Source organism: Acipenser ruthenus, chromosome 2 (genome assembly GCF_902713425.1).
Source record: "Acipenser ruthenus chromosome 2, fAciRut3.2 maternal haplotype, whole genome shotgun sequence".
NCBI lineage: Eukaryota > Metazoa > Chordata > Actinopteri > Acipenseriformes > Acipenseridae > Acipenser > Acipenser ruthenus.
The window spans coordinates 18,353,477-18,368,496 of record NC_081190.1 but is presented as its reverse complement, the minus strand read 5'-3'; the positions used below and the strand labels follow the sequence as shown (position 1 = coordinate 18,368,496).

The window sequence follows — 15,020 nt, the reverse complement described above, 5'->3', positions numbered from 1 at the left end:
AAGAATAGAACCGTCTTGCTAAAATTGTTATGAATTGGGCTGTATCGGTGAATTGGAATTAATAGGAGCAATGGGTAAACTAGCACCCTTTGCACAGTGTGTGACCTGTACATTTGAATAATAATGCACTTTTAATAGTAACATTTTGTTCTGCAAATTCTATAAAGTATATAAAGAAATGCATGGTTTGTAGGCTTTCTGTATATAGCAGGTTAATATTGAAAGGCAACAATGCTAATCTAGATTAGTATTTTTATCATCATACATTACCAGCAGGGGTCAGCAAACCTCCATGCAGTAATACGATTTAGAGTCTAAATAAATTAGTAAGAAAATCAATTTAATTTGAAACCTCTTGTGTTGATTCACTAAATGTAACATACGGAATTTAGACATAGCACTCTACAATACTAATTCATTGCATCTGTGATGCCCCTTAGGAGAAACCTGTGAAGAAAAGTGCACTGACATCCTTGATGACAAAGTGTCAGCCGGAGCAGGGTTATGCTGATGAAATAGAAGATGACCTGCTTAGTGACATCCCTATGCCAGTAAGACCGGTAAGTCTAAGTAGCAGGAAATAAATATCGCCTGTTTCCTATGCCAGATGTGGACATGCATCAAATGAAAGGTGATTGATTTCTGTTTAATCGCATGTCACGTGACCGATGGGGTTTGGGAAATTTATTTTTAGCCACATGGTGCTATTTTTGTACACTATGCTATTTTTGTACACTATGCCTGTGTATTGCCGCTAACAGAACTGAAGCAATACACCTCAACCCCACTGGAACAAGAATAAATGCTGTACTGTTATTAAAAAACAAAACAAAAAAAAACCGTATTTCTTAGGAGAGTTGCACAAAGAATCGTGATGGGCCTTCGGTCCCCGCTCTGAAAGCTGGGAGTCAGAAGGCTGCTCTTGGAATGGCTTCTTGGAACCAAGGAGAGCTGGATGAAGACACTCAGGAGCTCTTTGGGGACTCGCAGTCTCAGGTAAAAAAAATAAAATAAACAACAACATAAAACTGCATTTCTTACTTTTCTGTAAGAGCTGTTACACAGATCCGATGTGACAGCACTTACTGTGGTTTCCCTCTTCAGTTAATTAATATTTTAACATCTGAATAAGAGTATGATTTATCTGTCTCTAAAACCTTTACACTAAGAAATCGTTTACATTTTTATATATTCGTTTTAATTGTAATTGTAAACAGTCTGTAATTGTATAATCCATTTGTACTGTGCAAACGCACTGTTTTTTCTCTGTGATGTAGCATCTAAATTAAAGTTTCCAGCACCACAGCTGATCAGTTTTGCTGGACTGCTGCTGTCAGACAGAGTAGGTGCCAGATGTAGGGTAGCCCCTAGCTAAGCCAGCCTGTTCATCCTGTAAGAGTGCTGTCTTGAAGAGATACATTCTGAGATCGGATTAGACAAATCAAGGATCAAAACTAATGTAAGTAAGTTGTAAAACCTCACACAGAGGCAGGGGTGTATCGATACACAGAGGTATCCTGTATCCTTTGTGTAGTCCCAGAGTCACAGCTACACAGAGGTATCCTGTATCCTTTGTGTAATCCCAAAGTAACCGCTGCCTGTAGTTTTGTGCTCATGACGGTCCATCAGCACAAGAGCACACTGTGATCCAAAGAAACAGTGACCAGCCAAGAGTTAAACACTGACCTTTGAATAGATAGGATCTACTGGGTGTCAGGACTGCAGAGAGTCCTACTGATGCAATAGACTCTTCCTGTCATCTTTACTACCAGTGAATGAATGTGTTTTAAGATGCCCCTTAGTGGATTTCCAGGTTATGGGGAAAAAAAAATTCACCAGCGGGAAACAGTACAGTGTGCCTACCACTGCCTGCCTTCTAACAAGGGTAAGGCATCTTGCATTAAGTCTTTGATTTAGAGTGAAATATTTTGGGGATGTAAATACCAATGCTGTGTACTTTTGCTTTCACCCAACTCATTTTTCCACATATCACTTTACTCAATGTACCCCCCACCCTCCCTCCTTTATGCCCCCCAGGGATTTTCTAAAGCAACAGGTTCGTTTTGCTTTATCTCGCTATGTTATCGCTCTAAGTATAGATTTTTCTCTGCTGTTGTGTTTTTTTTATCTTTACGTTTTTTTATATATGAAGTATAAAAAGAGATTGTTTGTTTATTTTATTTTTTGTGTTACATGCTTGACATAACTCCTTCACTTCAGCACTCATTGCATTATTCATCTCTTGGCACTCCACTCCGTAGTCGTTCAGACGATTCTATCTACAGTCATCCATAACCAGCAACAGTCACGAAATCAAAGCTTATGGTTGGCTGGGTAGATAGAATACACAAGAGGTTATAAGCTTCATTTATAAGACTATTAATATTTATTTGTACATCAGAGCCTGTGAATAATGTTCCGGTCCTAAAATAAAAGGTTTGATTTGAGGCTTTTTAGCTGAACAAGAAATCCCATTACAGAAACAGACACAGCAAATACCCATCTTAATCACTGTTTGCTTAAAAAATGAAAAGCTCAAAGAATGTATTTTGATTTGGAATCTTAAGTGAAATGCCTTGGGTCTGTTACGCATTCAGTACTGCATAATGATGATTTAATATAGGTTGTGTTAGCAAGTAGACCTCTTGTGGCTTTCAGAGACAAAAGCCATCATGCTACTACATTACTGGTGCTTGTGGGTAGAGCACGCAGCTCTGTGGGTAGAAGTTTGCCTGTTCAAATTCTGATCTCACATCAGCATCGTTATGGAAAAGTGAGCGCCATGCGTTCCTGCTGTGGGTGATCGAGAATCCCACCATATCTGTAGAATTCTAGTAAGAGAGACACACAGTAGCATGAAGGGGTTAATTATGAATAACTTTTTATATGTTGTGATTTTAAGAAACCTGTAAACTCAACATTTTAGTAGTGTCTTGAGGTACTCTGGAAAAGCTGATTCTTAGACAATGTTTTAGATAAGGGAGTCAAGCCATTCACCCTCCCTTTTAATTGATATCCCCAATCGTGCTGTCAAGATGTGAAGAAAACGTCAAGCCTGTCGAGGGCAGGAGAATGCGTTGAAGAACGACCCCTTTTTAAACCCTCCACAAATAAGATTTGTAGACTGGTAACAGATTGTAATTTGACAGCGATAAGCTCTTCTTGTCCTGCTAAATGAAACTGTCCAGTGGTCCTGATGGAGTGCTGGTTGCGTGTGCGTTTTTCACATGTCTATTCATAGTGTAGATCAATATGTCCTTATTAAATTGCCCCATATTGAAAGGAATCGTCGCGGTCGTGAAAGGGTTAAGCCGTTTGCGGTGGATGGATTGGAAAAGAAAAACCTAATTCTCTTGAAATGAAATTTGAAGTTCCAGATAAATGGCTTATTGTGCTGGATTATAATCAGATGAAGCAAGCCCTGTGGCTCTCATTGATGTTTTCTATCTATTGTTGTAAGAGAAGTGGCTTGGCAGCACTTTGCCTGCTGAATCTCAATGCACTAATCCCACTGGTAGTGCCCATCTCACTTCGTGAAGATCTGTGGGACCAAATAACAAACTCCAGTTGCCATGGTGATTCTTTCTTTCTTTATTTGTTGTGCCCCAGTGCTCATTCTAGGAGTGTTAACCATGCTGGAGATCAGACTCCACATCTTCCAGTGCAAACACTCCATTAAACATTACACCCTCCCACTGTGATGCATTAGAGCGAAAGAATGAGAATAACTTATTACAGGATTTGATTCAGCCAAACCATAGTTTTGTTTTGTAGACTAAATCACGGATTTTATATAGCCGATGTAAAGTTGTTTTATGCTGCATAATTCTGCACTGTTTTGAGGTGTGTATCCCTTCTTGGGCTAACCAGGTTTTCCCAATACATGGATTGGTCCTCATCCTAATTAGGCTTTACAGGATTAACATATCCTGTAGCATTACTGCAAGTGTTCTTCTGAATAAAACTAAACAGCAGCAACCCTGCAGTAGAGATTTTGAAAACAATTGTTTGAATTGTAAATATTGTCATTTTAACAACATTGTTTCCCTGTTAAAGACTGCTTTGTATTGACTACAGTATCTGCAGAGAAGCCAGGTTGTAGTGGACTTGAAACACGACAAGCATTTAGGCAATGTCTACGATTTGTTATAATATACACATTTGGAGGTATACTGTTTGTATGTCACACATGTATTTTTACATATAACAAGGGGACCACTCAAGTTGAACTAGTGGCTAACTAACTACAGCATCTGCATTTCTTTCTCAGAATTTTAGCCAGCCTGCCAAGAGAAAATTACCAGCATGGTTTAATGCATCTAAAGGAAGCAGCTCTTCATCTACTGCCACCAAGAAAGCCAAAACAAAAAAAGGTTTGTTCATGTAGAATTGAGAATCTTCTGGGACCTGCCTAAGGAAGTTCTTAATACATTTGAGTAAAATTCCAGAATCTGGGATCAGTCTTCACTTGAGCAATAAGTTAACACACTATTCATAATTTGTATGTACAAAACCAATGCATGTGTCAGATTTCTTTATCTAACAAAGATAGCATTTCATTTAATTACTTTATTAATATACAGTATATGTATATAAATGCATTTATAAACTGGTACCTTTTTTGCAAGGTGATGAAAGCACTTTATTACAATTTTTATGTATGATCAATTAAATGATTTTTTTCATTGTAAATTAAATTCTCTAGTCTGATTTTTAAATATCACTCTGATCTAGGCCGGGTTATACGTACATTTCTAATTATATGACACCTCTGTGGGATTAAAAACAATAATCTTAAAATAACAGGACATGGTGCGGTTTCAATAAACAAACATTACAGATGGTCCCGTTCACAGCACAGCAAACCACATGCCAAATGCCTATTGTTTTTCAAACAAATAGTTATCCCTTATCCTGGTGAGAGTTGAGCTGTGCAAGGGAGGGAGAAAGGACTAAAAACATTTGTAACCGTGTTTCTTCTGCCTCTCAGAGTTCATACACCTTTTTCATTTTCCAGCTGAAAGTGACTAATTAATTTTTATATATATATATATATATATATATATATAATATATATATATATATATATATATATATAAATTGGTGGTATTAAGGATATCTTGGGTGTCTTAGTTTTAGAAATAAGGTCAAATGAGAAATTGACAAGAAGCCCCTTTTTTTTTTTTTAAATCTAAATTGTAAACCATTCCCAAAACGTTCCTCGAGTGGCTGTAAAAAGAACAAAATCCTAAACGACATATTTTTCACATAGTATATTGCTGCTCTGTAAATCACTGCAATTGAATACTATATGAAAATGCAAAATGTGCAATACAAACACGACAATACAATACACTTAATGATAGCTAAACAGTAAACAAACATTGATGCAAGATTTAAATGTTGACAATGGATGTGTTGTGTAACACCGTGAACGTGCTGGACATACGGCATGTGGCTTTCATTAGGATGACTTACTCATTTTCCTGACAAAGTGTTTGTGGTAAAGGTTTATATTGCTTCTATTCTCAACTGTGTTGATGCAAAGAGGTTTTACTGTATCTATGGATGAGTAAAAACTGCATTGAATCTTTTCTCAATTACATGAGATCCAGGCAGCTATATGGGGTGTACTGTTTTTACAGCCCTTAAAGGAGGATGCAATTAGTGTAACAAGACCTTTCCCAATAAACAAGTTATGGGGCATATAAACACTACATATAACAGTCTACATGAGGTCAGAGAACTGGTGAGCTTGATGCACACGATGTATGTTTAACAGCATTCAACAAAGCTTGAAACATGTTAAGAATGTTTAATATTATGATGGTACCCTGATTTTTTTTTAAAAAATTGATCAAATCATTTCCTGTCTTCTGTACTGTGTAAATATACTGTAATATCCCCCCCTTCCCAAGGATAATGAAATGCTCTTTAACCTAATTGGGGCTCTATTCAATCAACCTCCTTTTTTAAATGAGCCATTCCGTTATTAGAAGCTGAGATGGAAGACTTCATTGTTGATGTCCGTGTTTCCGCTGTCTCTCAGAGCAGTCTGCAGTACATGCACTGGATCCTGCTGGCCTGCTGCGCTTCGCCACACCTGTAGCATCTCCACGATCTGTGTGGAAGAAACAAAGGCATCCGGTTATAGTACCTCGGAAACTGCTCGAAGGTCCAAGTCATAGCTACCAACTCGTTTAGCTTGAAGTGTTTAAGAAAGCCTGCATATGATAAGCTTCTGAGATACGAAGGTCAGGCCATGCAGTGGCAGCAGTGGCAACGGTTCATTTGTCTTGAACAACACCAGAAATCCAACTTGACCCAGGGAATCGTAGAATACAGTTATGTACCAAGTATGAAGCCAATATCTTAAACCTTTAGCAGCCCTGTTCACAAAACTTGTAAGGACTTAGAGGAATGGTTTTTGAAAAGTGATAGAGAGATTCTCTTTGGCTAAACTGCTTTGTAATATGAGACCACAGTATAATCGTCGCCTTACGTCATCGGTCAAAGTGAAGGCTACTGTAATATTTTACTTGGTGAGTTTCCATAATACTGAGAATCTGAAACTGTGGACTGAAATGGTTTAAGGCAGGGGTAGTCAACAGGCGGACCGTGGCAGAACATTTTGAGTGGACCGCCAAGTCATATGCCAATCTGTGTTTTTTCTTGCATTCACATTGGAAATTTGAGAGACAACATGGTTCTTATGAGCGTGGTGCGCGAGGGTACAGCAGGTGTCACTGTGATAGCAAGTAGCAGATACAATGAACGGCATGAATGAAACAAAATGTACAACAGCATTAGAAGCTAAAATGAAGTGAAACTGCATGTGTTGGCTGCTGTTGCCTGTTTTGCAAGCATCAATCATTCAATCTCTATGGCTAATAATTGTGGTTAGTATTTTTTTTTTAATGCAAAATTCAGATACACTTGTTATACCTTATGGTTCGAGTTTAGAAAAATGGCACGTAACAAAAAAAGAAAACAAAAATCTACACCAGTACTGCAGAAAGCATTTTTGTTAAGTAGACTTCCCAAGCCGATTAAAAATATTACAGGTAAAACATAATATAATGTTTTTTTAAAAAAAAACAAGTACAACGTGTATTTGTGTTATTCCGGGGGAAAGCACATAATATTTAAGCGATATGTGTTTGGGTATTTGTTCTCCAAGATGAACATTATTCATATTATTAGCGTTCTGTTTCGACTGATGCATATCTTTGTGCCTCTGTATTGCTCTTGCTGATCTGACCTGTAACTCAAGCCCCTAGAGGACCTACCACTTAAGTTACTGTGAGTATTAGCCGATTACAAATGTACTGAATGTAAAAGTACTATAGATTTATTATTTCTAAGGTTTTTATATTTGTATTTTAATTCACTTGAAAGTATTTTTTTTTTCATTTTTGTTTTCTTGTGCTTCACTTTTCTTTGCTACAATAAGCTTTGTTTTTACAATGGTGAAACACAATGTTTTGGTCTGCTAGTACAGAAACATATAAGAATACAGTAGAGTTATGTAATTCTATAGTTTTAGCAGGGAAAGAGCTCGTGTAGGAACAAGTTAGCAAAAAAAGCAGACTAGTGAAGAACGTCTAAAACCAAGTGAAGAACCAACATGTATTTGTGTAGTTATGTGCTTGTTTGAGGGTATGGGGATATGCTCTGGAGCTTCACCTTGCTGTAACTAAGAATTCTGGACCTTCACATAAAATAATTGACTACCCCTGGTTTAAGGTATTAAATTACAATAGCTAAATTAGGGGTAGATGTACAAGTACTAGAGAAGTATTGTCTTTCATTAGCTCAACCCTGAAGGGGAGCTTAAGATAAAACAAGGAACAATATTTGCAATAATATTTCAGACTATAGACCGCTATGACTGTTCTACCTCATTAACACGCTCATCTTTGCTGATTTTTTTTTTATATATATATATATATATATATATATATATATATATATATATATATATAATATAGGTTTATCTTACCTGGTTCTGTACTTCTAAATGTTTTCTCTCAAATGTTTGACTGTCTGTCTCCAAGAAACCAAGGCTATTGGCCAACAGTTTCCAGTCTCTTCTCTGCCTAGACATCTCCACAGCAATTTTAAGAAGCTGGTTATCTGTTACCTTTCTGGAGTCTTGAGCTGTAGTCAACTGAAACACAAACACCACAGTAAATATAACAGCCTGTACGATTAGGGCAAGTAAGACAAACCAGACAATAACCTCTAGTCCAGTGGTCACGGGGGGCGGTGGGCGGGCTTACTACGTGGTGTGCACATTACTAATCAGTGGTTGGTTCATGCAAAAGAAAAAAACACAACATCAGTGACATACAGAGAAGCCAGTAAGTAGCATGCTGAATTTTTTTTATTTATTTTTTTTACTGGAAATGAACGTGGGTGGGTGGGTGGGGGGGACGGGACGGGACGGGACACAAGAAGGGGGGCGCGGTCCAAAGGGTTAAAGACCCACTACCTCTAGTCTAACCAAAACCCATCAACTGAACTTGAAGGTTAAGAGAGAGAGGAAAGCATTAGAACAGGTCTGAGTCTGATTAAAACAAACTAGATGAAATATTTATAAGCATGAAGCAGGTTTTTGTGGCTATTTAACTGGATAATCCTCTCAAGGGAGAGAGCTGGGAACATAATTTATGAAAATATGCTGATCCTGTAAATCAAGTAGAAAAGTGATTTCAGTATATGAAACTGCTTTTGAGGGCATTCCTCAAAGAAAACTGAAACTGACATTCAGAAGCAAGGCAATAAGGGTGCTCTAAATTATCAGTACTGTTTTGTATTCTATAAAGTATTTTCTTCTAAAAAAAAAATGTTTTACATATTACCAAGGAAAAGTGTTTATTTTATAATTATTTATTTTTTTAAACATGAATCGTAAATAAAATTGGAAAATGTAATAAATAAAATAATTTACTTTGCAGTTTTAAACTGTAATACCACATAACTAAAATAAATAAATAAAATACAACAGTATAGAAATACATATTACAGTTTATATGCAATGCTATTAAAAAAAATACATGTTTAATTTATGTATTTATATTCAAGACACAAATTAAGTGTTTCTGCCACCATCCTTTCTGACTGTAACCAATGTAGACCCCAAGTTAGTTGAAAATATGTCTTTTTCAACTCCGCAATGAGGTTTTCTTGAGACTTGGGGGTAAACTACGCATCACAACTGCTGCTGCAGAGTCACTGCCAACAGGACCTCAGCTTTGCGTCTCATCTGAAGGACGAAGCACCAGGAGGGCAAGTGACTGGCTCAGGGTCATACACAGTGAGACAGTGTCTGGGATTGCACCTGGAACCTCCTGATAACAAGCCCCTTTCTTTAACTATGGGACCAACCACTGCATTCGCTATCAGTCAGAATTATCTGACTGTGATGACGGCTAACAACTAATTAAAATCTCTGCAGCGACTGACTCTGGTGAAATTCAACTGACGACTTCGACTTATGCGGGTCTAAGCCAGTGCCACTGTGTTCCTCAAGTAAATTATTTAGTTTTTTAACATACCCAGCATATTGGAATTACAGTGCCACAAAAAAGTACAAAATGCAAGTTTAGGCACGCTTGCAATCTATTAAACAATATTACAGATATACACTGTCCTTTTTTAAGACACTTACGTCTCTCTGGGGAATTTGTGGTGCACTTGCTGCTGTGAGCTTGTGTGGTATCACCGAGAAGTGCAGCAAAGCTGTCAAGGTTTCCTGTGGGAGTTTCTTCATCCATGCAATAAACTGATCTTCATCAATAAACCCTAGAACAATATAAAATCCATAAAGTATGCCGGTTTTGGAACAATCGTACCTTCTCTAGTTGACGGACAGTAGACAATTTCAAAGTGCAGAAACCCGTAAATTAAAGACCGAATATTTATAAATAACCTCTGTCCATAGGGAACTTTTACATGTAAAAAACAATGATAAATAAAATGGTCCCAACCTTATAGAATAACTTTCTTGTGTAAGTGGCTCATTTTTTGGATTACCCCAGAATGTTTCGCACAATACAACAATTAGACACTTTAATACTAATGCTTGATTAAAGTTCAATATCAACATGCATTTATTATTAATGATCCATTCTTCCATTTCTTCCCTTCTGGTCTAACAAAAGAGCTCTAAATAAGCCTTTTTATACCTAGCTTGTGGTGACATCATTCTTCAACAATGCTTTCTTTTTGCAACTGTTCTCCAGTACAGCTTCGTATCCTCCTATACCTTTCCTGTCTTGGTCACTTCTAATTTTCTATGATAAACATAGTCACAATCCATGCATTTGACACACACACACCCTGTTAATAAGATATATTGCTACAAAAGATCACAAGACACAGACATTGGTACAGAAGATCACATGACACCGACAACCTCCATATATCAAACCCAAATAAAGAATGTGTCCTTTACGGTAACTTTCTACAAGTTTGCCTTTACATCGGGTTAAAGAAAATACACAGACACAGCATAGCAACATATAAAACAGAAAACAACAGCTCATCTTGCAGCATGTGAAAGCATTTCATCACTGAAATTTCAATTCTGCTCGATAGCTGACCGGTATACACAGTGTTCCCATTTTGTCCCATAGAATGCATCAGCTTTAAGTAAGAAAGGTGCAGATGATGTCAAATTAAATTCCAGCTCCTTTGTGCCCCTTTCCCCCGCTGCGTTCAAATTATAGTGCATGCTACAGTGCCTTATAAACACACTTTGACCCCCAACTTACAGAGAACAAGATTACTGACATGTCAGTTATCTGCATGCTGTGGGCTTTTCAAGCCATGCAATGCACTGCTTTGTGTTAAAAGCTATCTGTAATTGCCACACCTGCCATGACACTATGCGTTAAGTCTATCTGTTTGCAATTGCAAATAACATTCTTAAAAATGTGTGTTTGTACTCATTATAGCTATTCGCATGTTTAGACGACTGCACTTCAGGTCCCCGGCCTGTTGTGCCCTTATTATCTCATGACGCATAAAATTACGTTGCCGTGTGGTAGAAACCAGGGAGGACTTTTTCTTTCATGGATACTGAACCATGAGCAAACAGGCTCATTTTAAGTAAGGGTAAAACCCCTGGTTGAAGGAGTTTAGACCTCCCTAATGAGAGGTGCTTACGGAGAAGGTCTACATGTACAGTAATACGTTTTGCGCATCTTCAGAGTCTTACCTTGGTTTTTCGTGTCCATTTCCCACATTAGCAGGCTGGAAAGCTGGTTCACTCCCCCTTGACTTTCCTTTGGGTAAAGAGCTTGTAGAAGACGCTCTAGAGAGTCCTTGTTCAGGGAGCTGCAGGCTAATGTCTGATACAACCCTGAGAAAATGAAAACAACTGGATTAGGCAGGAGGTGATTAGACATTGCAAATGTAATTCCTATAACTATACTGTTTAATTAAAAAAATGTAATTACTGCGATACACTATTTAATTACCTGAAAGTTATATTTTTCTCACTTAAAACAAAGTTGCCCCCTTTTGTCATAGTCTTCATAGTTTCTGTAGCGAGTCATTTTAATTAGGCTGGTTACATGATAAACTGCGAACAACAGCAACACTATCTATACAGAATCATGTCTGCTTTAAAAAAAAATTAGACACGTAAGCCTGTCTCTAATGGTTTCCAAGACTTGAATAGAGTCTCTTTCTGTATGGTCAGCAGTTTGTACCATAGCCATTACAGTACCTGTAGTCAGACATCAGGGGAATCAATTAATCTCTAGTGCTATGGCATTATCATTTTTAAGAGAAACTTGATGTAATAACAGACACAGCACCCTATCTGTTAACTGGAATGGCCTTGTTTGTATGCAAGCAGACAGTCAAAGAAAATAACTGCTTTAAACTAATAAGCCTCACATTGAAAAGAGTGGCTCTGCTGAAATGGATAGACCTGGCCAAGACCCTGTCAATCACTGTATAGTTTTGGAGGATAACAAAATTGCTGCTGAGGGTCTCACTGGAAATTTCCATAATGCTTCCACTGCTTAGTAAAGTTAAGACCTCTCTTGAATGCCAACAGGCAACCATTTCATTAGGAAATCATATGAGTGAGATCAAGGCCTAGTACCAAAGTAAAAATATCAGAGGGCTTCCTGAGTCTGCTGCTTTAGTCAGATGCATATTAAATCTCATTAGAAACTAACATGATTGTCTAAGACTGGATGTGTGACTACACACCGTACAACAGGAAGTAAAAAAAAAACCATGTTAGTTGCGGATATTTCTTTCAGCATGAAATGTTTTTATCAGATCTATTTCGTTAGTTCAGTTAGCAGTCCACATTTCAGGTGGCTCATATACTTTCCCTTCCTTCCATGGCTGATACACAGAGAACGGCAGTGCATAACAGGTACAGGATTAACGGATAACAGGAGGTGGGAAAAAGAAAACGCTTGTGTTCTTTCCAAAGCGTTTTACAAACACACAATAATATCACATTGTTAATATAACCTGAGTAAAAACACTCTGGTGCAGGTTACAACATGCGGATTCGGACAGGAAATCTGACTTTATAGCATCTGGGGAGTTTACGACTCTGTGTATTGTCAGTTTCAGAAACAGCGCTGTCAAATCCGAATCACTTACACAAATATTTATAATAAATTCAATTGTAAGAAAAATGATTTCTAATGTGTGTTTAACATCTCCAGAGATTTTCACCCCACCCCCATGAGATAAAAATGGGATCCCACAGCAGTGTGGTTTTAAAGACCACCCTTATTTTAGGATATTTTTACGATGCAACCGCTTGTCATTTTGACACAATGACAATAAGGAGAGAGTAAAATGAATAGACACGATGTACATTGTGACAGGGTGGACCCTGTCGCTGGTTCATCTGCGCTGCCTCTGATTGAACAAGGAGGCTCGCCCGGGGGTGGGCTGATCGGGAGTTCCTGATTGGCTGGGGGCATGCCCACTTCAAAAAGAGGCTGTGTCACAGATCGTGGCTGCTGTAAAGCCATGAGAATGCAAAGCGCTGCTGCTGGAAGATCCACAAGAGCCTGACCGCTGCTGCTGCAGGCCCATGGGCTCCAGTGACCAACCACACATGTAACAAAACACCCTGTTACACACATGCAATGCAGATTCTTACCTCCCAGTTTTGTCTCGATGCTGGAGTTAGACAGCCAGTACACAGCACTGCAGTATGTCTGGAAAGTCACAAGGCCATCCTCTGTGACAGGTATCTGCTGCACCAGCTAAACAGAAGAATAAACACGTGGGAATCAACTGAAAAACCAAATAAGATGGTGCTTTCACACAACTAGCCTGAGTCAGACAATGGGAAAAAGTGTTTCTTTTGTTTTCGCAATACTGGTTGTTTAAATATTAAGCTTAAAGGGGTAATATGCATTAAATTACATTTCCATTGATTTAACTCGATGTATGTCTTCCATGCCTTGTGTCTTTGTCTTTCCTCTCCAGGGAGTAGCAGAAATGTGTGTAAAGTGTGTGAAGGGAAGCTCTCGTGAGAAACCACGTATCTCCTGTACAATACATAGCATCTATTCAATTATAGATTTGAAGAGCAGCAGCTATTCAGCTGGGAGGACGTTTCTCATGGGAATATAGAAACAGGTACATTTTCTGTTTGTCAGCAAAAAAAAAAAATTAAATTAGCCATTTAATTTAAAATGATTGTTATAATAAGCCTGGTGAAATCAGGCTTGTTTACAGTACTTTGAGACCTATACGCAAACACATCATGAATTATGAGGTAGAACTACAAGGAGATTATTTGTGTGCAGATTAATTCAGATCATTCCAAAAAGTTATAACAGCGTTAGCTGAAATGTGTCTAACGGATGTGACATAGTTTCAACTAAAAACACAGGAGCAGAGCCTAATGTATGCAAGAATTTAAAACACAGCGCAAAACTCCTGATGAAACTCAATCTGTGTTTCAAATTACAATAAAGTATCATACCACTGTGCATTGTGCACTGCTGGAATTCATATCCCACGGTTTATGATGAACGAACTGAGGCCTAAACACTTATTCTTATAGCAGCTGTTATTTAATGAGGTATGTGATGCACATATGGGCTTCAACAGCACACTCAGGTGGCAAATTCAGGGTTCCCATGATTTTTTTTGTGGGTGTATACCCCAATCCGAGCGACTTTATATTAGCCCTGTATATTGTACAGCTATGAATTGTACATTTTTTCTCATGTAGTGATATAATATCGTGCTAATTTTATTTGCAATCAATCATATTTGTTGAAATAATTTAAAAACACATCATGGGAGTCATGTACGTTTTGAAATAATACTACTAATACTAATAATACAACTGATAATAAAACATTCCATTACCTGTCTATTGAAAATATCATCCTTTATAAACCTGTGGCGATGAACATTTCCATTCTTATCTGGCTGCAGCAGCAGGAAGCGACCCCAGCACCTCTGCACTTCAGGAACTGGCACTAACATGCAATCAAAGCAAAACCCCATCAGAGATGTGAAGGCCAATTCACTTGCACAGGTGGAGAAATAGTCCAGCACACTGGAGAACTATCCTGAAGTAACAGTAAAAGAGAAATACAATATGATGAAAACCGAAATAGTTCAATCGCATATTATAATACATAGGATAACAGGTGCCTTGGAGTCCATAATAAGAGATGTTACGCACTCTCAACGTACCCAACATGGTCAACTACCAGGCAGCAATTCCTTCTGCTTAGGGTTCTATTAGTTAAATAATACAAAGTTGAGGGCTTATATAGACAATGGCATACATATTTAATGTAAATAACATTCCACACTGGAACCTGTTAGCTCGTGAAACAAGTATCGTTGCTCTGTTCACTCCATAAGCCCTAGCATATCAGGCAGCCACAAAATCAATAACAAACACCAGAAGGCACCCAGATGCCTCTGCCCCAGGGGCTTTCCATTGTAAGTGCACAATTTGGTCAAGGTGGCTTCTGTGAGTATGCTACACATTGTGTGCT

The 15,020-nt window shown here is 38.0% G+C and overlaps 2 protein-coding genes across 3 annotated transcripts in view; one reads left to right on the top strand and one right to left on the bottom strand.

Annotated features, from left to right (window-relative positions):
* LOC117409515 (bifunctional 3'-5' exonuclease/ATP-dependent helicase WRN) overlaps positions 1-4,697 on the top strand; it is a 29,804-nt gene extending 25,107 nt beyond the window's left edge. For both annotated transcript variants that reach the window (XM_034015696.3, XM_034015695.3), the window contains exons 34-36: positions 441-560; positions 853-996; positions 4,271-4,697. In XM_034015696.3, coding sequence (XP_033871587.3) covers positions 441-560; positions 853-996; positions 4,271-4,387 — 381 coding nt within the window. In that variant the 3' untranslated portion in view covers positions 4,388-4,697. The remainder of the gene's footprint in view (positions 1-440; positions 561-852; positions 997-4,270) is intronic.
* A 559-nt stretch (positions 4,698-5,256) lies between these two features.
* LOC117409195 (uncharacterized) lies at positions 5,257-14,567 on the bottom strand. The gene is made up of 6 exons (XM_034918484.2): positions 14,377-14,567; positions 13,151-13,256; positions 11,225-11,368; positions 9,674-9,807; positions 8,003-8,170; positions 5,257-6,121 (listed from the first exon to the last, which is right to left on the bottom strand). Exons 1-6 carry the CDS (start codon positions 14,515-14,517, stop codon positions 5,993-5,995), a joined length of 822 nt encoding a protein of 273 aa, XP_034774375.2. The 5' UTR covers positions 14,518-14,567; the 3' UTR covers positions 5,257-5,992.
* Positions 14,568-15,020: the final 453 nt, after the last annotated feature.